Source organism: Neovison vison, chromosome 3 (assembly GCF_020171115.1).
Source record: "Neovison vison isolate M4711 chromosome 3, ASM_NN_V1, whole genome shotgun sequence".
Classification (NCBI taxonomy): Eukaryota; Metazoa; Chordata; class Mammalia; order Carnivora; family Mustelidae; genus Neogale; species Neogale vison.
In genome coordinates, this window is record NC_058093.1 from 52840771 (window position 1) to 52862969 (window position 22199).

General features: G+C 35.7%; 1 protein-coding gene across 1 annotated transcript in view; it reads left to right on the plus strand.

Annotated features, from left to right (window-relative positions):
* The window catches only part of KCNJ3 (potassium inwardly rectifying channel subfamily J member 3), a 150951-nt gene that overhangs the window by 1143 nt on the left and 127609 nt on the right, over positions 1 to 22199 (plus strand). Inside the window, exons 2-3 of the mRNA XM_044242086.1 lie at positions 49 to 806; positions 10912 to 11128. Coding sequence (XP_044098021.1) covers positions 105 to 806; positions 10912 to 11128 — 919 coding nt within the window. The 5' untranslated portion in view covers positions 49 to 104. The remainder of the gene's footprint in view (positions 1 to 48; positions 807 to 10911; positions 11129 to 22199) is intronic.

Genomic DNA, 22199 nt, shown 5'->3' on the forward strand with positions numbered 1-22199 from the left:
CCCCCCTCTCTCCCCCGCCCCCACCTCCTTATTGGTGCTGGTTTGCAGCGCTCGGCCCCTGCGCCTCCGCTTCGCGTTTTGAATCTGGCTCGCCCCTCCGTATTATGTCTGCACTCCGAAGGAAATTTGGGGACGATTACCAGGTAGTGACCACCTCGTCCAGCGGCTCGGGCTTGCAGCCCCAGGGGCCGGGCCAGGGCCCGCAGCAGCAGCTTGTGCCCAAGAAGAAGCGGCAGCGGTTCGTGGACAAGAACGGCCGGTGCAATGTGCAGCACGGCAACCTGGGCAGCGAGACGAGCCGCTACCTCTCGGACCTCTTCACCACCCTGGTGGACCTCAAGTGGCGCTGGAACCTCTTCATCTTCATCCTTACCTACACGGTGGCCTGGCTCTTCATGGCGTCCATGTGGTGGGTGATCGCCTACACTCGGGGCGACCTGAACAAAGCCCACGTTGGCAACTATACGCCCTGCGTGGCCAATGTTTATAACTTCCCCTCCGCCTTCCTCTTCTTCATCGAGACCGAGGCTACCATCGGCTATGGCTACCGCTACATTACCGACAAGTGCCCCGAGGGCATCATTCTCTTCCTCTTCCAGTCCATCCTCGGCTCCATCGTGGACGCCTTCCTCATTGGCTGCATGTTCATCAAGATGTCCCAGCCCAAGAAGCGCGCGGAGACCCTGATGTTTAGCGAGCACGCGGTGATCTCCATGAGGGACGGAAAACTCACGCTCATGTTCCGGGTGGGCAACCTGCGCAACAGCCACATGGTCTCCGCGCAGATCCGCTGTAAGCTGCTCAAAGTAAGTGTTACCTGCCCCTTCCCCACCTGGCTGCCGCCAACCCTCCACGGCGGAAAATAGCTCACCTGAGAACTCTCCCCGGGCTCTTAGTCTGACCTGTCTCGCAGGTAAACCTCCTTGAGGACGCGGGGGGTGGAGTGGAGCTGGGTGGCGTGGAGGACTGGGCGATGCGAGTACAGCTGCCAGTTCTGTTCCTTTTCCACTCACTCTCGTGCTCTTATTTATATTAATAATTGGAATGTGCTTGTATCACTTTCTGACTAGTCACACTTACCGAGTGGTGTTGGCTCCTGGAGCCTTGAGGTAGAGGGCCTTGTCCTCCCTACCCGTGCTGCTTGGCTCTTTAAAGAGTTTCTGATTTGTTGTCAATACACTATTCCACTAATCTTGAGGTACTAAAACTGAGCAGCTGTTATTTTGAAGAAATAGGTCCTGAACTTGCCTTAACTTTCACTTAGGGCTTTTCTTTACTTTTGCTTTATCTCTTTTTTTCCTCCTAACAGTATTAGCAGGCAGATTAGTTTTTAGACTCAGTAACATGAACTGTATATGCCCATCTTTTTTTAACAAGCACAGTGACCAGAAAAGTAGTTAATAATGTGGAAGAAACAACACCTGGCTCTTTCAGATTTTTATTTTTATTAAGTATTTTCCTAGAGAAGAATTCTGTGAAAGCTTGAGTGCTTTTTCTGTGGAACATCTTGTTAATTTTGTTCTTAATTGCCAGTTTCTATGAAACCTTTGTCAATTACAGATTTCACTTGAAGCTTTTCAGCATCCATTAAAGAAGATTGCTTCTTACCATCAGCAGTGTAAATGCTAAGACAGATTGCTCATGGAGTGGTTATTAAAATAAGGTCCATCTAGTCCTTAAAGGGCACCACTACAAACAAGAAAATCCTACCTTTATCATTCATCCAATTAGAGCCTGGGAATAAGAAATAAAAAGCTCACTTCTCTCTCTGTGCGTCATTTACAATTCAACTTTTTTATTAAAAAAATTCAACTGAGGCATTTGCCTTAGGTAGTTTTCAACTCTTCATAAATTGAAAAGGATGACCTCAAATAAAGTCTTAAAAATTTACCTGAGGTTGCATAGAGAACCATAGCCAGATTCAGAATTTAGCATTAATAAAATGAAAATCTGATGAAGATTTGAGATTTTGCCTTTGAAATTTCAATGTCACCCTGCAAATATGTTGTCTTACACAGCTTCAACTGATGTTGTAGTTAGAAGTGCTCTAAAAAAGTTTGGCTCACCTGTCATTTTTATTATTTATTTATAAAATCTTACCTGAATTCCTCTTCATCATGTTGCTCAGTAAAAGTGTTAGCCTTAACTCAGCTGCCCTGTCACTTCCCTTCATACACTATAAACAGGAAAACACACTAACTTCTGCAGAGCTTAGTGACAAATTTTCAACTTAGTTTTGATGTGCATGTTCATTTAGGTAACTATGAATAAACGATGTGAGGCCATGTTCTTCATAATTAATTTTACTGAGCTGCATACGGGTTTTTATGTAACTTAGCACTTGTGTTATTGACCACTATTTGAACTAAGTGAGTTTTTTTGGACTAGGCTAAGCAGTTGTCTCTAGACATGTTTATTGCATTGGTGTTAGTTTTATGTGCCTCTTTCAATGAATAGATCAAGATATCTCTCTCTTTAGTTGAGGCCTACATGGAGGATAGGAACACATTATTACAGCGTAAATATCTATGTCAAGGAACTCCTGTTTATGTGTCACTGTGAGATTCTTACTGAAGAATAGTTTACCATATTGATTGGATATTGGACATTTAAAATTAGGCTTTAGAGATCATTCACTGCTGTTCTCTAGTTTTTCAAATATATAGTCATTTATTAAAATAAGTATCTTTTGAGGCAATTTTAGATGTTTCTAGACTTTATTAAATTGTGTTTTAACAAAGCCAGAATAATTAGAATTAATCTACATATCAGTTTTTTGTTTGTTTTGTGTGTGTATGTGTGTGTGTGAGTTTTGTTGTTCTGTTTTGTTTTGTTCTTTACAAAGGTACAATGAATTTGAAGTATTCAGTCTAACAGTGGTTCAGGACACTGATAATGATTCTTATGTAAAGGTAATGTACCACATATACCATAAGGAGTGTCCTGATTAAAAACAATAAAAGATTTGTGGTGTTGACAAATTTGGAGCAGGGTGCTATATTAACACAAGGTGATAAAATAACATCTCATTAAAATGATATACATAATATTCTTACAAAATTCTTTACTTTTGATTTGTTAGAAGGTGTCAGTGCTTGGAGTAAAACTAATCGACGTTTGGTGTCAATTTATAGCTAAACAAAATTATGGTGAAATGATGTCCTGCTGTCTGTTGAATGCGAGGACTAGTCAGTTCTTCAGCCTGCCAGTTTCGTGTTGTTTGTTTGAGTTGATTTTTCTTGTAGCCATTGTAATTACAATGAATTCTCATAGTTCTTGTCATTTCCTTAGACTTCATTAAAAAGGAGTCCCGTTTTATTACAGAGCTCATAACATTCAGCAAAACTAGAAGGGAGATTTGTCTTTAATAAGTTAACTCTCATGTTCTCTTAGGGACTGAGATTGAAATGACCCAAAACAACCAACTATATTTTGAAAGAGAGGCTGTACCCTAATCTTATAGTAATAAGTGGAATGTTTTGGTATCAGTCTTAGGCAGTTTTTTTGTTAAATATTATTACACATATTTAGCTTCCCCTTTTAACTCCTGTTTGACATTTTAAATATAGGATTGATATATTTTTAATAGAAATATTTGGAATTTTATGGCTTTAAAAACATACTATTCAATGATAATAATTATAGTCTATGTTCTTCCTATTATCTAATTTAATTTCATTTATATTTTTCTATTATTATTTTCTTTTTTTTGAATAAAAGTTTATTTATCTGTATTAATATAAGAGTTCTCTTAATAATTATAAAGTACTTTCTATTCTTGGAAGATAGAACATGAATATGGCTTTCTTGCCCTTGCTACTATGGATTTTCATACTTATATCTTTTGAATTATCTAAGTTTTCATAACAGTTTTTTAAAATAATTTCTCTGCCTTATTTTAAATTATGTTATTAACTTAAATGAAAGCAAATTTTTTTTAAAGGAATCTGTAGAACCAGCATGGGAGCTTGAACTCAGGACCTTGAGATCAAGAGTAACATGCTCTATCTCCTGAGCCAACCACATACTCCTATGTGAAGGCAAATTTTATTTCAACTCTATTCCTCTCTTTCAAGCTTGCAAATACTGAAATTATTTTGATATTCAAATGTAGATCTTCCAACTTTTTGCATGGATTGGCCAGTCTTTTTTTTTTTTTTGCTCAGAAATTTAAAAAAAACATTCAATAAAAATTAAAGAATATAATTGGAAGTTATTCTTTGCAATTTGTAATTTGATCATAAATACAGCTTCAGAAAACTCTTTTAAAATGAATATTCTTTCTCTTTTCCTCTTCACATCTTCGTATTGATGTTTTATTTGGATTTTAAGTTTATTTTAGTTACCTTCTTTTTTAAAATTCTAAATTATAGGAACTAATGAATAGCATGGTCATGTTAAGTTAATGTATCATCTAGTAGAAAGTTTTAATAAAAATGCCTGAGACTTTAGGCTAATGGCTCAATCTCCGGACCTTGTAATTTCATAGTAAGTTTAAAGGATTTGGAAATCTGACTACTCCTTTCTATAAATCTAACACGAATGGTTGACTGCCCTAGATATACATCTTGTAAGGGAAGATTTAAATGATCTTTGTTGATACATTGTTCAAGAATTTAGAAGCTTATTATCCAGAAGCCATCATGTATTTATACATATTTATATAGGTACCCAAACAAACTATATTTACTTGCATAAAGTAAATTTTAAAGTCAATTATTGTTGGATATCCATATTTTAAAAGATAAAAATAAGGATAAATTTTTCTCATGGAAGTATAATTTACTTCTTCATGTTGTTAGTCATTGCAGATAGTTATCTTTCTTTCCTAGGAGTGCAGCTTTGCAACCCTTAACTTTCACTTATTGAAAGGTAATGGTGCACAGTCACCTTTTGATATATCATATATATTCTTTTCATATTCACGTCTTTTATTTTATATTTATATGAATACTCATTTTGACAGCTATCTGGTTTCCCCATATGAATGTGAGTAAGTGCAGATGTAATAAAAAACAAAATTATTGTTTTTGAAACCAATAAGCTCTTCATCCTCTTCGTATGTCTTAACCTTTGTTAATTTTTGAACCATGGTGATTTCTGGACCACATGGTTCCTGGTTTTTTCATATTTTTATTTGTTTGCCTTCATTTCATACTATGCACTGAAATGTAGTTAGGTGTTTGATTCTATGTGACTTTATTTTGTATGACTGACTCTTTCTCACCAATTGGTCTTGGCCAACTTAATTTTGGTCTTGAAATAATTTGTTACCTCCTTTAGAAAAATTAAATCCACAAATGGATGCCTAATAAACACCTGTTCTCAGTATCATACAAGCTGTCAGTAAAAATATTCAAGGAGCCTAAGACCAAGTTTCCCAGCACTCTTGGGGCTAGATTCTATATTGTTTGGTGATTTTTTTTTCCAGGTGGATTCATTATGTCTTTAAAGAAAGCACAGTTCCTAGTCTAGCTTTTCTTTTTGTGAGATGAGTACAGTTCTCCAATAGGTAAAGAAGTTTTTTTAAAAGTAGAATTCTTATTCTTTCAAAAAATACTAGTAATATATATATTTTTAATATGTTTCCTGAAAAATACAGGGTAGCTTGTGTTCAGGGTAATACAGTGTGAACAGAAATAAGGGACAAAAAGACCCACAAATTAACAGCAGTAGGTGAGAACAAATGATAAAGAGAAGTAGGAAAAAAGCATTTGATGGATTTGAGGGAGTTTGGTGAGTAGGAGGAAAATGTGCATGCAGGGTTACAAATCCTGTCCACAGTTATTATAAATTCCATAAAAGGCCCTCAAGGAATTATAAAGCTGTTCTTTCATTTGAATAGTATAAAAGCCTCACATAATTTATTATAAGATAAATTACATCCTGTTCTATAAGGTACTTTCTTTTCATGAAAATAAACATTTTTATAGGATGATTATCTTAGCATTACATTTTTTTTAAATTTTAGACTTGATGTTGGTCATATTTTTTCTACATGAGTATTGATGAAATTTCAAACTTAAGGAGTCAAAAGAAATGTACAATTTAATTACAGGTAGCCTAGATAAAAATCTAGGTCCATACTTTCTTCTACCTGAATTGAAATTTGGTCTGAGTCCCAAAATCCATTGCCAGAACTGCTTCAAGTCACAGGGTGCTTTTGTTTCTTTTTCTAGTACCTGCTTTTAGCTTATTTCCTAATTTTAGCTTGCAGATAGCACTGCAACTTTATTTCATTTGTAATTTTCTTTGTGACTTCAGTATATATTCAACACACACACACACTGCACATTTAAAGAGGAGAAATGAAATTACAGATACATGTAAAATGGTGGGAGATGGGAGGCAAAGAGGGCTTGCCCTCTCCATCTGGGTTTCCTTTCCTGTCTTTTTCTTTCCTGACCAGTGGCCCTCAGCATCCTTTTCCAGTAGACACTAGTGGGAGGTAGTAGGACACAGGACAAGCCTTAGAGTATGATAGAAGAACATCTCATGAATCAGATGGTAGTGATTAAATGTTCTTTTCAACATTCCCCTAGCCTCCCTCCAAGCTAGGAAAGAGAACAATGGTTATAATTAGAACAGTGTTTTGGGTTAGAGAGATGGGAGAGAGGCTGCAAAGAGATTGATTATATTGGTGGAGTGTTCCTGTTTGAATGAATGTGGGTAAATGGTCACAAATCTCACAGAGGGAAGATATGCCAGGGCAGTTCTAAATGTGTGTGTGTGTGTGTGTGTGTGTGTGTCTGTGTGTGCACGTATTTGGACATGTACTCAATAGTCTTTCATCTGTAATATGAAAGCTATTTGTCTATAGAATTCATGACATTGATAATCCCTTCCAGGCATCTGTGACTTTTGAATCGTTTTTCATCTTTAGTCAGAATTTGTAATTGATTATCCAGTAGGCCTCTTTTAGACTTTAAGGGAGTTCAAAGTCATTTGATATTAGCCGCTTCTTTGAAATCACTACATGTGACTATAAGATGAGACATAAGCTTTTACATATATCCACATTTCCATATAATTAAAATGTATATAATCGAAATACTTTTACATAGCTATTTTTTATAATGAAGAATAACTTAGAAATTATTGCCACATTCTTAATAGTACAAAACCATTTCAAAAATCGATGTTCTACTTATAATTTTTTATACAATAAATTTAAATAAACTTTAAGCCCCAGATTTTTAAAATTGTTTTCTTATCTCCCAGAAATTGCTATAATACTATCAACCAGAAAGGTTCTCCTTATTTCCTTCCCACATTCCATACAATTGAAAATAAAAAAGTCATCTGGAAGTCATTCTTCAGTCCTTGTGTTTTTAAATTGTGTGCTAAATTTTTAAGAATTACCAGTTTTCCATGAACTCTTTTGTTTTTGTGCTTCTTTCTCACTTTCTTATTCAGTCATTTTATGATTCTAAATGATTATTTCATCAAATAAAGTCAACCTTAGTTATCAGATTTTTAGGAATTTTAGTAATTTACTAGCATTAATCTTAATCTAAAACAATTATTTGGAATTATATTGATATTGACCATATCTGTTTAAACATTTTTACCTTAGAAATGATCATGATTCTGCATTCCTATAGGATTAAGAGGTTTATAGAGCTAAAGGAGATCAGGTAGACCATCAGCAAACTGCTCTGTTAATGAAAGATCTCTTCTTATAATTTTTAAGGAGACATAATAAAGAAAGGTTAGCTTGATTTTTCTTGTAGTTTTTCTGCTTGTTGTCAAAATTCCTGGATGAAATATGGTAATTGATAGCTAAATAGGAAAACTAGAAACTGATGAAATATTAGTGCCATTGATTTATCACATAGTCAAGGTACAGATCACACTTTAATTATATGAAGGTACATATATAACTCCTTTCTTTCTGCTTTCCTTTTCATTTACGTGTATAGATCACAGTTCTTGAACAGTTCTCTTACTTATGCAAGTTGAGAGACTTAAAACTAAAATGTTTCTGAAAGTGTATCTGGTAAGCATATGCAGGTTTTTGGAACATTGTATTTGGCTGAGCACTGATAAGCTAACTTTGCTCTAACCAGGAGCTCAGACTTCAGACAATTCTAGTACTCCAAGCACCTGCCACATTCAAACCACACCATTCACTCCTCTAAAAGAAGAGCTTCCTGTTTACTTAACAGTAATGACTAGGCTTCCCAGTCTATTACAGGGGCAGAGTAGCAAACCAAAATCAGGGAGGTAAGCATTTTGATAGCTGAAATATTTGTTGGCCTAACACGAAGGAGGACGACTCAAAAGACAAAATTGTGGATATCTGCGGTGTCTCAGAATCATTTAAAGAAAGGATAAATTATATGGCACCCACTGGAAAATAATTTTCAATGAATATGCAGGGAATTTTACTCATCAGAAAAGTACGTAAGCATGGAAAATATCTTTCAAAGTAACGAAAGTGTTACTTTCCGCATAGCGGCACATAATAGATACAGTTGTCAACTTTGTTTCTGCTAAGACTTGGATGGAATATAAAGCATTTTGGGAAGGAGGAATATAGGTATAATTTTGTATATATATAAAAGATTTTAAAACCAGAAGATATATGGAGTCTGAATGGAACAGATTTTTATATATTTGAGTCTTAATTACCTATATATGAGTTAACTGCTAGCTAAAAATGAAACGTTTCTTATTCTAGGTTGGCTTTCTCCTGATAGCTTGTTTCTAGGCCACTTCTCTTCATGGTTTGTTGAATGATCAGAAAATATGAAAGTTAATAGATTACAGCCTTTTAGAATGAGGCACAGGTATAAATACACACAAAAAAAGGAAGATTAATTTTAGTTTTGATGTGTATATATGTACATATATATAAATAAGAAAAAATACATCTTTGGGGAGAATTATTTTAAAATAAATGGGAAACTGAGTTTTTAAGGAATTATTTTTATGAACATTTTCATTTAGTACAGAAAAAACAGACCTTAGAATAGTTAGTGAAATGGCCCAAATTCTGTTCATTAATTATAAACATCAGAATACCACCTTGTGTTTATATAGCACCTGTTTCTTACTAGGTGAGAGAAAAATGACACAGGGTTTTGTTTTTATTTGTTTTTGGCTTTTATTTTGTAGTATTAATCAATACTTGTTATACCGTTTTCTAGTTGGAAGGATGCTGATCTCATTCATATTTTACCAATTTGGGAATAAGTTAGAAATACAGTTAACTTTTACTGGCTTCAAAATGTCTAGTTTTCTCCAACATTGGTTGTTAGAGCTACCGTTTTTATTTTTGGACTGTTAGGTTTTCCCATGTTTTTTTTTTTTTTTCTTGTCACTAATCATTGTGTTTCTTCCTCTTCCTCTTCTCTACCTTCTCCTTCTTCTCTTTTTTCTTCTTCTCCTTCTCCTCCTCCTTCTCCTTCCTCTACTTCCTCTTTCTACCCCTCCCCTTTTCTCTTACTCTTCTTTAGTCTGCTACTCAAAAGGCATAGAAGAAAAATATTCTCACCATTTTCATTGGATTTTTTTTCTACGCAAATAAAATTCCCAAGTATCACTAATTACAAAATAGCCTGCCTAATTGATTCTGCTGTTGGGAGTCTAAAATTGCTGCGGTAACCATCTACCACTACCTTGGTTTAGTTTTGCCACAGAGGACAGCTCACTAAACCATATTTCTCAGTGTTTTCAGACTCATTTACTCCGCTTAAAAAGCCAAGGTATTTTTTGGAACACTGACCTTACCAAAAGTAAGGATTTTGTTTTTGCACTACCACTTAATTGCACAGACTAGTGTTATAGATTCAGTTTTGTGCAGTAAATGAGCTTTGCAGATTCTGTTAAATATATTGGATTCTTCCAAGCCCCATTTGACCAGCAGCTAGCTCTCACCCCGGGGCAGGTTTTTCTGTATGCAACTATTTAACCCTTATTTTACCAGCATCATCATTTAAATCAAACAAATATTTGCTTTTATATGATCCTTATAAGGAACAGATACAGAAAATAAAATAAGAACGAATAGAAAGGAAAGACGTTAACTTTCATGGTTTGCTAATTGTTCATCGTCATTTTTAGGTAATCATTCAGAGTTTTGCATGTAAGCGATTTAAGTATTTTATAATGATGTATGCTGATACCGAACGCCACTACTATGAAAGTTTTAGGAAACTGAAAGTTTACCTAATATAGATTTTTAATTGCATTTTGTTTAAAAAATTTCAATGTAGCTCAGCTTTTACACTATGTTTTAAAATTCACGAAATAAATAGAGAGCTAAACAACTTTAATGCAGTTTGGTATTGGGAGTTCGGGCGCTATCAGCTAACGACATATGCCTTTTCTTTGTATTATGTGACCTATTGTGTGCATAACATAATAGGATATCATCTTCACTTCCATATCAAGGTTTATATCTATCTGTTACTTTTCAAAAGTCCTAGAAAAATTATTGGTTTGCTTTGTAACGATGCAGTAAATCTTTTCTGAGATTACGATCAACATTTTCCAGCTTTAACAAACTCCCTAAGAAGTGCCTATTTATTTGCTTTGTGAGGGAAACAAATCTGGCATGCAATGAGTTACCCTGAAGTGATTTATGTCAAGCAGTAGCACATGGACACTCGGTTCCACAGTTTGTGCTAACAGCCATTGTTGGACCAGGCATTTCTCCAAAGCTCATGAGTTAGGGAATGATAATTATAGTAAGTCGTATATTATAAATAATGCATGTATGTTCCCCATGAGCTATGTGGGATTTCGGCCCGTTTGCTAGAGCATAGCTGCATAATGATTTGTTTGGATTTTGTTGCAGATGATTGATAGTGCTGAATGTTGGCAATGATGTAAATTACTGTTGGGCTGCCTTGAAAATTTCAGTACAAGTGGTGATTTCTTCTCTTTTTCTGTGTGCTTGTCTAGTCTCGGCAGACACCTGAGGGTGAGTTCCTTCCCCTTGACCAACTTGAACTGGATGTAGGTTTTAGTACAGGGGCAGATCAACTTTTTCTTGTTTCCCCCCTCACAATTTGCCACGTGATCGATGCCAAAAGCCCCTTTTATGACCTATCGCAGCGAAGCATGCAAACTGAACAGTTCGAGATTGTCGTCATCCTAGAAGGCATTGTGGAAACTACTGGTGAGTAAAACACAGATCTGTCATCACATTTCTTTGTTCTATAATAACATTATATTATAGCACAGTATCTATCATGAATTGGTGGAAATATCTCAGCTCACAATATTGAAAATATTGACTTATTTCTTTGTGACATTAAGTTGATAACACTTTGAAAATGAAGATTACTGTTGTGATCATTGCATGTGTAATGTTAACTCAAGAATACAGCAAAAAAAAAAAAAAAAAAAAAAAAAAGGAAACAGATGACTCCTAGAAATGATTATGATGTTCTAGTCTAATTGCAAAGTTGGATTTCCTATAATCATAATTTTTTAAAAAGATGTAAGGTTAAAATAAATTCAGGGTAATTAGTGAGCTGCCTAAACTCAGCATGCATATTCTTGCCTTGGGGATGGTGATTTGGGGTGTCATTGGTAAAGCTTTGATATGCTACTATGTGCATCCTCAGTGGAAAATTCCCTGTGTGTGTCTGTGCTAAAGCCGCATTTTAATTTCAAAGTGGGTCAGTCGATTTCCTCAGCTGAACCTTGACCAAAAATATTTTTAAAGATATTTTTCTTCTCCTGCTTCAGTATAGTTATGTGCTATATGTTATTCCTTAAGATGCACTATAACTTTGGTATGTCCCAAATATTTGCTGCACTGTGGGGGAGAGCCAGGAACAAAGGAAAGAAACAATAAATCAGAGTATATTACTTGGCGTCTGAGTATTGCCCAGTTGGTTTGGAACCTGCTACATACTCGAGACCAATATAATATCTGTACATCTCTACTCGTGTGTGCGCGCGTACGCGCACACACACACACACAAAGTGTGTGTATACATGCATGTATGTGTATCTTCAATTTTGCCCTTTCTACAAGTAATGAAAAAGCAAGAAATATTTTAGCTTTCATTTTTTCTACCAATGTCACTTCAATATTAAAATGCTAATTGTTACGTAAAACTATAGCAATTTTGAAAGTAACATTGGCAGTAACATGGACATGTTCAAGCTTTATACTAAGGTGGGAGATGTTATGTAATAAAAAAATCTCCCACCATGGTATAAAGTATTGTTCAAGGAACAGGAGAAAGCAAGCCTTTTAATCTTTGTACAGCTATCACTTAACAAACACTGTTTCAATTTTGAGGAAGATAGTTAATCTGTATAAGCTTCTTTTCCTTCTCTGTAAAGTAAGAATGGTATAATAACCACCTCAAAGCTGCTTGCTGTATTACTATTATTTTTATTATTATTAGTGCTTTAGTTTAAAAATTAAGATTTTTAAGGACAATGAGTAAAGATTTAAATCAGCAATGTATATCTGCAATTTGATTTCTGTGGACTATTTTATGGTTTAAATCCTCCGATTATTGTTGTAACTCAAAATTGAAATGATGTCATAGTATATTTCTAATATACCATCTATTGATAAATAATGAAAACAGTTGCAAAAGGTTCTAGTTCAATGAATCTTTACATTTCATCTTTAATTTTTATTCGTCTCACTTAATGAAGTAATGATATATTGTTAGGGCTTAAACAGCAGGTATTGCAATTTTTATTGATTTATTTATTATAGCATATGGTTCTATCTTTGATATATCTGTTTACTAATTACTTATTGTTATTCTGATCACTGACATGAGTGAGATTTTTGTTTCACTTGACAATCTTAGAAATTTTTCATTAGGCCAGTCCATAGATTGATTGCTCTGTCTATCATCTATCCACCCCTCCATCCATTAATTTTCCCTATTTATCCCTAGTTTGTTTGTGTTTCTAAAGAATGAGAAAGTTTTCCTGCAAAATCACAGTGAAATTCAGAAAAAAATTCGGAAATTTAACTATGATAGCATACTACCATTTAGCTCACAGTCCATGTTCAGATTCCATCTGGGAATAGTAATTGCCATTGTAGCTACCCTCTACCATCCCAACAGCCCAGTTCAACATCAGATTAAGGATTATGCTCTTTACTTGTTTACTTGTCTCCTCAGGTTTAAGATGGAATAGTTCTTCAACTTTGCTTTGTGTTTTTGACCTTGATGTACTTGAATAGCATAGGCCAGGTATTTTGTAGAACATGTCTCAATTTGGATTCGTCTAAGGTTTCTTTATTCATTAATCTTTTGATTTTTGGCTGCTACATGGATATCTTATGAGATTTTGAAAATATACCTGCGTATAGACTTAACTGATACATCTTCATCAGATTTCAGAGGATTTTAGTTAATAAATAATGTCCTATATAAGGTAATTAGTAGTTTTGTACGTAGAATTATTCATTAAGACTGCAGATTTTAACATTTCCTACCTCCTCTTTTTTTTCTTTATTTTCTTTTCACTTTATTTTGTTTTGTTTTGGTAACAATGAACCGGCAGAGAATACTTTCCACAGAAAGTGTGAAAACTTGACTGGAGCCTGAATTTCTTATTTTGAGATTGCCTTTTATGGAGAAAAGATTAAAATCTGCTTTTCCTGACCTCATAATTGAGCCTGTTTCTACATAAAATATAGCAAGACGAACAGCAAAAACATTACTCATAATTTACAAGATTATTTTGTGGAAAATTTATCTGACATTTTGTTTGTGTATATGCCCTAACTAATTAAATCCCACACTGTTCAAATTCTGTAAAATCTGTCTATATTTCCAGACCTCTCTGATCCTGGCAAAAATAACAGAAATATTTTTATGTCCATCTGATCATTTATATCTTTACTGAGATATATTTGAATTCATCTTCAGGGAGGTTTCCTCCTTTATCTTTTTGTTTACAATCAAGTTTTCTTTCTCATAATATGTATTGCTTATAATAAGACAGATATGGTATTTTAGAATGTTCTGAGATAGCAATAATACCATTTTTATCTCACATAAACACAGTTTTCTGGAACACAGTTTTAGGAACAAACATATACACAGTGTAATGTCCCATCATGTTTAACATTAAAATACTAAGTTTTATCATTCATTCATTCATTCATTCAATAATTAATTGAATGCACACTGTGTGCTTGGTAGTCTTTGAAATGCTGGCAATGTGGTGGTGACCAAGACAACCAGAATCCCTTTCCTCATGGAGGTCTTATTCTAAGTGGAGGAGGCAGATGGCCAAAGAAAAATAAATAAGCAAGCTTTTATCAGGTAAAATGTGTCAGGAATAAAAAGCACTACAAAACCAGGTGATGGGAGAGAGTGCCTTTCACGGCACTTTGGTTTGACAGAAGAGTTCTCTCTGAGGTGACACCTAAGCAGAGACCTGACTGTCAAGAAGGCCTTCTTGGTCCTGTCTGGGAGAACAGCATGACTGGCAAGGGTCCTTCATTGGGAATCAGTTAGATTTTTCCAGAAACTAGAAATCAGCAGAAGTGGTTGGAGCAGAGTGAATGATGTGGAAAGTGGAGTGAGAAGTCAGAGAGGTGGAGAGGCCATCTCTGCACTACAGATGACTGTGTTGAGCCAATGGGAAGCACTGGGATTTGACTAAAAAGCATTTGGATTGTATTTATATGGTAAAAATCTCAAATTGTGTATAATAAACAAAATACACTTTTTTTTTTCATTCTAACAGGTTGCCTTGTAGTTTAAAAATGAATAACCCTAATGCCTTAGAAATGCATACAACTTTAGGTAGTTATAACTTTTTTTGTGTTAGTGGTAATACCCATCTTCCCCTTCCCCAATACCCACCCACACCCACACACACGCACACACGCACACACGCACACATGCATACACAGGAGCACGAGTTGCTCATTTCACTTCACATCAGTCCTTTGATAAGAATCTTCTGATTTTTTTTAGATTTGCTTCTTCCCTATTCCTCTAGTCTCAGCAGGAGTGGTGGTAGTGGTGGTGGGAATGAGAAGCTTCCTAATTTCCTTGAAAGTTTTAGCTTTCAGCTCAGAACTCACAATAATTACTTTCCCTGCTTCCTTGGAAATACTCCTCAATGATTTAGACTGTGGCATTGGTGCCTTCCTTGTTTCAAATGATTTTGGATTTTCACTCCCAACCAGGAGCACAAGCTTCACCTCTTCATTAATAACCTTTGCTTCTTTATTGGCCCAGCAAATTCCTAAACCTTTGTTGCCTCTAACTCTGGCTCCCTGGGTTTCTTTTCTCAGGAGAGAGAGCACTGCTAGAGGCAAACAGCATTGCAGATTTGGCTCATTAGAACTGGATGCTTTCAAACTTCAATCTGCTCTCTGCTGCTATTTGGCAGTCTTTTTAATTGTCTTTTCTGCACTCCCAGGCTCTCTCCCTGTGGGAGCTATTTTAGACCTTTTCTCTCTTTCCATGCCCCCAGTCCCAGCTGTCCTATCCTTTCCTTGGCATATCATCGCCACCTATTCTATCAAAAAGAATGTGACACTTCAGTTTTTATACATTTTTTTAACTCTCCTTATCCTTTCCTCATAAGTATCTTCTCTTTCTCTTTCCGAGTGTCTGTGTGGAAAAGTGTCCTTATTCTCCAAAACCATCTCCTTGATAGCTAGTTCTGTTCCCCACCACTCGTGGCTCAAGCTCCTATACCTAACATACGTACTACCTACAATTCTGTTGACTCTATTTGTTCTCAGACATTTTGAGCTCTTTGGAAAAATACAAAGCCCATTATTTGTGTTTTTATACTCAGGGTTCTTCCCCGGATGCAGAGACATCCCATTCTCCCTCTCTTTGTTTTTTTACTTCTTCTAATTCATGTTTTCCAATTGTTCCTAGATTCCTGCACCACCACCGCCTCCTCTTTCCTGTAAATGTAAATCTCTGCCGTTGCCTTCTTTCTTTTCACATCTACATCCTCTCCTCTCCCTCCACTTTTTAAAATGTATTCACAGAATACAAGTCCACCATTCCTTTTATCTTCAGCTATGAAATCTCTCACCAGTTATGGTCTTGTAGTTATTGTTAACTTCCAGGCCACTTTCCTTACTTGGATGTCACTGTTTTAATTCACAGTCAGCTTGTCCGAATACCAAATCATCATATTACATGCAGATTATCTCTTCATTTTGGAAAGTTTGTCCCTGTTAGTGTTTGTAGTTTTATCTCAGACTCCCCACCTCCTTCCCTCTTTAGATCCAATTGTTCATTCCACAAATTCCTATTGAATAACTGTTGGAGTCTAAACACTCTCCTGACTCTATGGGACACCTTTGTTAACAACAACAACAAATTTTGGCCCTTGTAGATTCATATATTCTTATGTAGGAAACAGAAAACAAAATAAATATGAATAAAGTGTTTCATCTGGAATGTTGAAAGTGATCAGTGCTGTGGAAAAAATAAAGCAAGGCAAGAGGGATTGAGCATAGGCAAATCAGGGTAGACTGCAATGAGAAGGTGAACTTTGAAACCAAACACCGTATCTTAAGTAGGAGAAGGGCATTCCAGGTATGGGTATTAGTAAAGGCTCCAAAGGAGCAGGGTACTGGCTGCCCCTTTTTCTCTTATGGAGGTCTCTCAATTCACTTCTTCTTTAAGCACTGATAATAGTACTTCCAAATCACAGTACTTGTCCCGGGAGTGGATTTAGGATCTCTGCTTACATGCAGGTTACACACTATTGCCTAGTAAATTTGCTTGCAAAACTACTTTCATGATATCTTTATGCTCAAAAATCCCTAATGACTGTCATATAAAAATGCATGTATTTCTTCCTGAGAAAATTAGTCTGCTTTTCTTTAATGTAATGTCCATACACTGATGCTCACTCTTGGCTCCCATGTCTGCAATAATACCAATTTTGTTGCCATATTTATTCAGTTTTCCCTCTAGGTGTTTTTCTTTGTTCTATATATTTTTTTTATAATTCACTTTAAAAAGCTGTTTTTGACTATGAAATGTTTATTAAATAATGCTCATTAAAGAACAAATAAAACCCACAAATATGCTAAATAAAAACTACTCTTAATTTCAACCACTGTACTGCTACCTTATTGGTCATTAACCTTTCAGGTGTCTGCATTCAGATATACTGTTAGTATGCCACATGTACTGTTTTATAACTTACTTTATTGTATAATATAGTATTAATACCTTTCGCATCAAATTGTAATTCTCCACCATTAGTTTTATTGGTGTTCTTTTATGCTAATCTATGCTATTTCCTAGTTTGGACTTTTTACGTATTTCCTTTTAATAATGTAAATATTTTATCGTTCATAGTTTTAATTTATTTACTACCAACTTTCTAAAAATTCCTGGAGATAGGATTCTTGGATAAAGAGGCATATAAATCTGCTAGTTTTTAATGCATATGTTAAGTTTGCTATCCAGAAAGTTGGTAACAATTTACAAGTGTGAAGGTGCTCATTTCTTCATATCCTTGCCAACAATGGATATTACAATTGATTTTTTTTCCAATCTGACATTGTTTTATTCTTTCTGATCACTAATGAGGTTGAAATTATTGTATCTATGGACTACTAGTTTTATTTAGTGAATTCTCAATTCATATTGCTCATTTGCCTGCATTTCCTTTTATGTATAAGTTGGTTGTATAACTAGTACATTATTAAGAGCAACCATGTCCCCAGTATACAGTAGTATGTATGCAATTTAAAAAATATTTTCTTTTTGTGTTTGTGTGTATACATATATATTTGTGTCTGTGTATGTATATACCTCTCTCTCTCTCTCTATATATATATATATATGTATAATTTTTCACCTTCATCACTTATGTGCTTTATTATACCTACAGAGACCTATTGAGGACTTCTTTTTATGGCTATTTATGTTGTATTTCATAGATTCCAGTAAACACTTCTGATCAGTTGTTATTTTTCACTGATTTTAATAGAGTTGCTCTCTTTTTATGAGCTTGTTTTCTGAGTCACAAATTGTTTCTTATAGGAAATCAGTCAATACATGCTTGTTGATTATCCATGTTATATTAAATGTGAGTTAGTATAGAAATGATTAAGGAAGAAGCCCACATCTACAGGGAGAAAGAAGTTGAGTAACAATGAGTATTAACAAAATATGCTCTAGTCTCCTACACAGGCCTGTGTGTCAGGGCTGTGTAGGGGCTAGAATAGTGGTCACTGGTGGATTTGTTCTTAAGAAGGTCTGAGAAGACCCTCCCTAGAGCATATGGCATGAGCGGAAATAGGAAGCAGAAGCAGAAGGTCACCAGGAAGATAAAGATGGCTGGGCATTCTGGCTAGAGGGTCAGAAAGTGAGACTTCATTTTGTTGAGTCAAGTAATTTGGTATGGTCAAAGTTTAGAACTGGTGGAGGGTAACTGGCTGGAGAGGAACTTATCTGTGAGTTATAGTTTGGGCCTGATTCTGCAGGCAATAAATCCCTTGAAAGATTTTAAGCAGTAAAATGCCATGATCATATTTGCATGATTGAAAGGTCCTTCTGGTTGTAGGTGGAGAATGGATTGAATGGGGCTGAGACTGGAGACAGACCAGTTATTAGACTGTTACAGTAGGCCAGACCAGAGGTAATTGGGTCCCGTGAAAAATTGCCTGGCTCAGGCAACTATGCGACTGTTGAAAATAACGAGAAAAAATCCTCTGGTTTTAAAGCTGTTACTTGTGATTAAACAGGAATGGAGAAAAGGGCCCTAGGATCCTTCCCACTGAAGTTTTTCATTCTACTTAGAAGCCCAGGCACCCAAAGAAACCAAAGGATAAATGGAGAAAAAGAAATAAAACAGCACAAATAAGACATTGACTTCTCTCCTTACTAGTTAAAAACAGTTTGAAATTTTCTAATGCATAAATCACAGAGCAGAAGTTCAACTTGGAACAATTGAGATGTGCCTCTAATTGTCCCCTACACGACTTAACTTTATTAATTATAATTAATCATTACACTATTTAACTTTTTAACTTGTAATTAATCATGACTCCTCAGTGATCTGTCAGAACATAGTGATCAGCAGCGCCCCTAGTCGTAACTGTAAGTGAGGTGGCTCTCTTCTGACCACTGGCAATTTGATCTCTCCTTCTACATTACGGGTTCGAAACCATTAGCATTGAGGTTCTCGCAACTGTTGTAGTCAGGACCTACAGCAAGTGTGACTTGTTTAACTCTTTTTGGTTTTCTTGTTCTACCCGGATTGCTGTTACTTCTTAAAGTAATTTTTGTAGTTTTAGAAGACTTTCTACCTTATCAGTTAAAAGTCCATGATATTTGAATCTGTATATATTGGAAATGTCAATGTACATTCCTCCTCCTAATGTCTATTATTATATATTTGTTAAGCATTTATTGCTTCTTAATTATTGATTATATATTTGTTAAGCATTTATTGCTTCTGAGTATGTTTGCATTCTGACTCATGCTCCTGATCTCTTTTTTAGAGATCCTTCTTCAGTAATTTGTTGAATCAAAGTAAAGCTCAAACTTTAGGGTGCCATGGTTCTTTCTTAAATCTAAAGCCTTAATTTTCATGAGCATTCCTATATAAAATCCTACTTAACAGAATTTTCTTTTGATGGTCCATTATAGGGATTTTTAAAAAAAATATTTTATTTATTTATTTGAAATGGAGAGAGAGAGATCACAACTAGGCAGAGAGGCAGGCAGAGAGAGGGAGAAGCTAACTTCCCGCTGAGCAGAGAGCCTGATACGGGCCTCAATCCCAGTACGCTGAGATCATGACCTGAGCCGAAGGCAGAGGCTTAACCCACTGAACCACCCAGGTGCCCCATTATAGGGATATTTAATGTGCTTTACAAATGTAATGCCTAAATACTGAAGCATTAAGTAGGGTGGCCAGCCAACTCACCCAGTTGAAAGCTTCATGGGTCTTTACGGGTCTTTCAGAGCCAAAACCAGGACTGTTGGGATGCCGGGGTGGTTCAGTCAGTTAAGCATCTGCTTTTGGCTCAGGTCATGATCCTAGGGTCCTGGGATCAGGTTCTGCATCAGGCTCCTTGCTCAGTGGGTAGCCTGCTTCTACCTCTTCTCTGCCTGCTGCTCCCCCTGCATGTGTGCTCTCTCTCTCTCTCCAACAAATAAATAAATAGGGGCGCCTGGGTGGCTCAGTGGGTTAAGCCGCTGCCTTCGGCTCAGGTCATGATCTCAGGGTCCTGGGATCGAGTCCCGCATCAGGCTCTCTGCTCAGCAGGGAGCCTGCTTCCCTCTCTCTCTCTCTCTCTGCCTGCCTCTCTATCTACTTGTGATTTCTCTCTGTCAAATAAAAATAAATAACAATCTTTAAAATAAATAAATAAATAAATAAATAAATAAAACCTTAAAAAAAGATAAAAACAAATAAAACCAGGAGTCCTGAGCAAAATGGGGTATTTGGCCATTCTACTTAATAGTCAGGAATGTTAGTTAAGTCTTCCTAAATGCCTGCTTCAGTTTAATTGGGAAGTTTACTTTAATAATAGTGGATTAGGTCTTTTCAGACTCACGACTGGAGTCACTCCACCATTTTCTTTATTCCACTTTTGTCAGCACTGGAGTCCCCAAAATACTTAAAAATAGTATTTTCACATGTGTTATTTTCTCGATTATTTTCACTGCTGCATTTTATAGGGGATTTAATCAATACAATCCTAGCATCTTAGGATGGAAGTTTCTCATTTGCTTTGCAGGCGGTTGGTCTGGATCAATTACTGGGGGTAGAGTGGGCTAGGGAGGGTAAGACCAAATTTTGTGACACTCTGACCTATGGCTGATATGAACAAAATAAGTTAGCAAACTTTATAGATAATCTAGCTAATTGTTAAATGTAGATATAGGAGAATTGTAATTGGGTAGAACAGTTTTGGGTAAGATGAGGTATAGTCCAATGACAGGGAACTTCACAGTTTAAGCATTAACTCATTCTCAGAGATTTTTTTCAGTGAAGTTTTGGGACTATGTATGTTGAAATCCCATGGTATACTGATATACCTATTAAAATACTGACTGGCTTTTACCTACATTTACAGTGTTAAAATATCTGGTGTTTTTTAAAATATCTGACTCAGGAAATCTGCATTTTTAATAAGCACCCAGGTGATTCTTATTAAGAACACTGCAGTTTGAGAATGCATCAATCCAGCAACCAGGAAAGCCACTTACAGCTACTGAATTAACTACTCAACTACATTGTCTTGGCCTAATCTACCACACTGACATATTATACAAATGAAAGAGAACTTAGCTCTTGAAATTTCTGAAGTCTTCAGAGATGAAGCTTTGTGTCAATTCAGACTGTGCTGATCAGTGTTGCCAAATGCAAATTAATATGGGTAGAAAAGCAGTGAAAATCAGAAGTATGAATTAAAATGCTTTGCTATTCATCATCATAAGCAAGAACAAGATGTGACAGCTATTGTGGAACATTGTGTGAAGATGTAATATAAACGCCAGGCAAGGATGTTAGGGCCACTTGCTGATGGAGAGAATTCTGATCACTGAAGTTGCAACACATGCATTAGACCAGATCACTGTCTGTGGTTATTTATTGTTTCATAGGAGAGAATATCATTATGCTTACTGTAAAGTTCAAAAGAGCAGTCTCACAACTGTGTACTAAAACTAACACAGGCTCTTAGACATTAAAGCTAAACTGCTGAGAGTTTTCTGGGATAGCTTTTGTAAAGATTGCAGAGATTAAATATAAAATCTAAATATATTTAAAAAAGTGATAATGAGTGGATAAGATTTGAGATCCAGATATACTGAGTTTATTTTGACAAATCAGGATCATAGGCACAATTTGACATTGCTTTGTTTTGATTAGTTATTACTTTGTGAATTCTATGTGGTAGGCTCTATCTGGGCCAGTGGATCCTTGGCCAAGATCAGGCCAAGATCATTGGTCCATTTAGCTCAGGAGAGGTTAGAACTGAAATTCAAATAGAAAGTCATTGTTGCTGTTGAAAAAATATGTTGAGTGAGATAAACATTATATAGAGTTATTATATAAATGATGGTATTTTAATATGTATTAATGATGATAACAGGGTGCCCTCATGAAATCAAGAAGGTCCTGTCTGGGGCAGAGGAGTAAGGAGGAAAATATTTTTTTTGTTGTTCAAAGGTGACTTATCCTTGGAGCATTGCCTTAATTGTGTTGATTATGTATGGGATGTATTTGCTGAACCTCCCGTG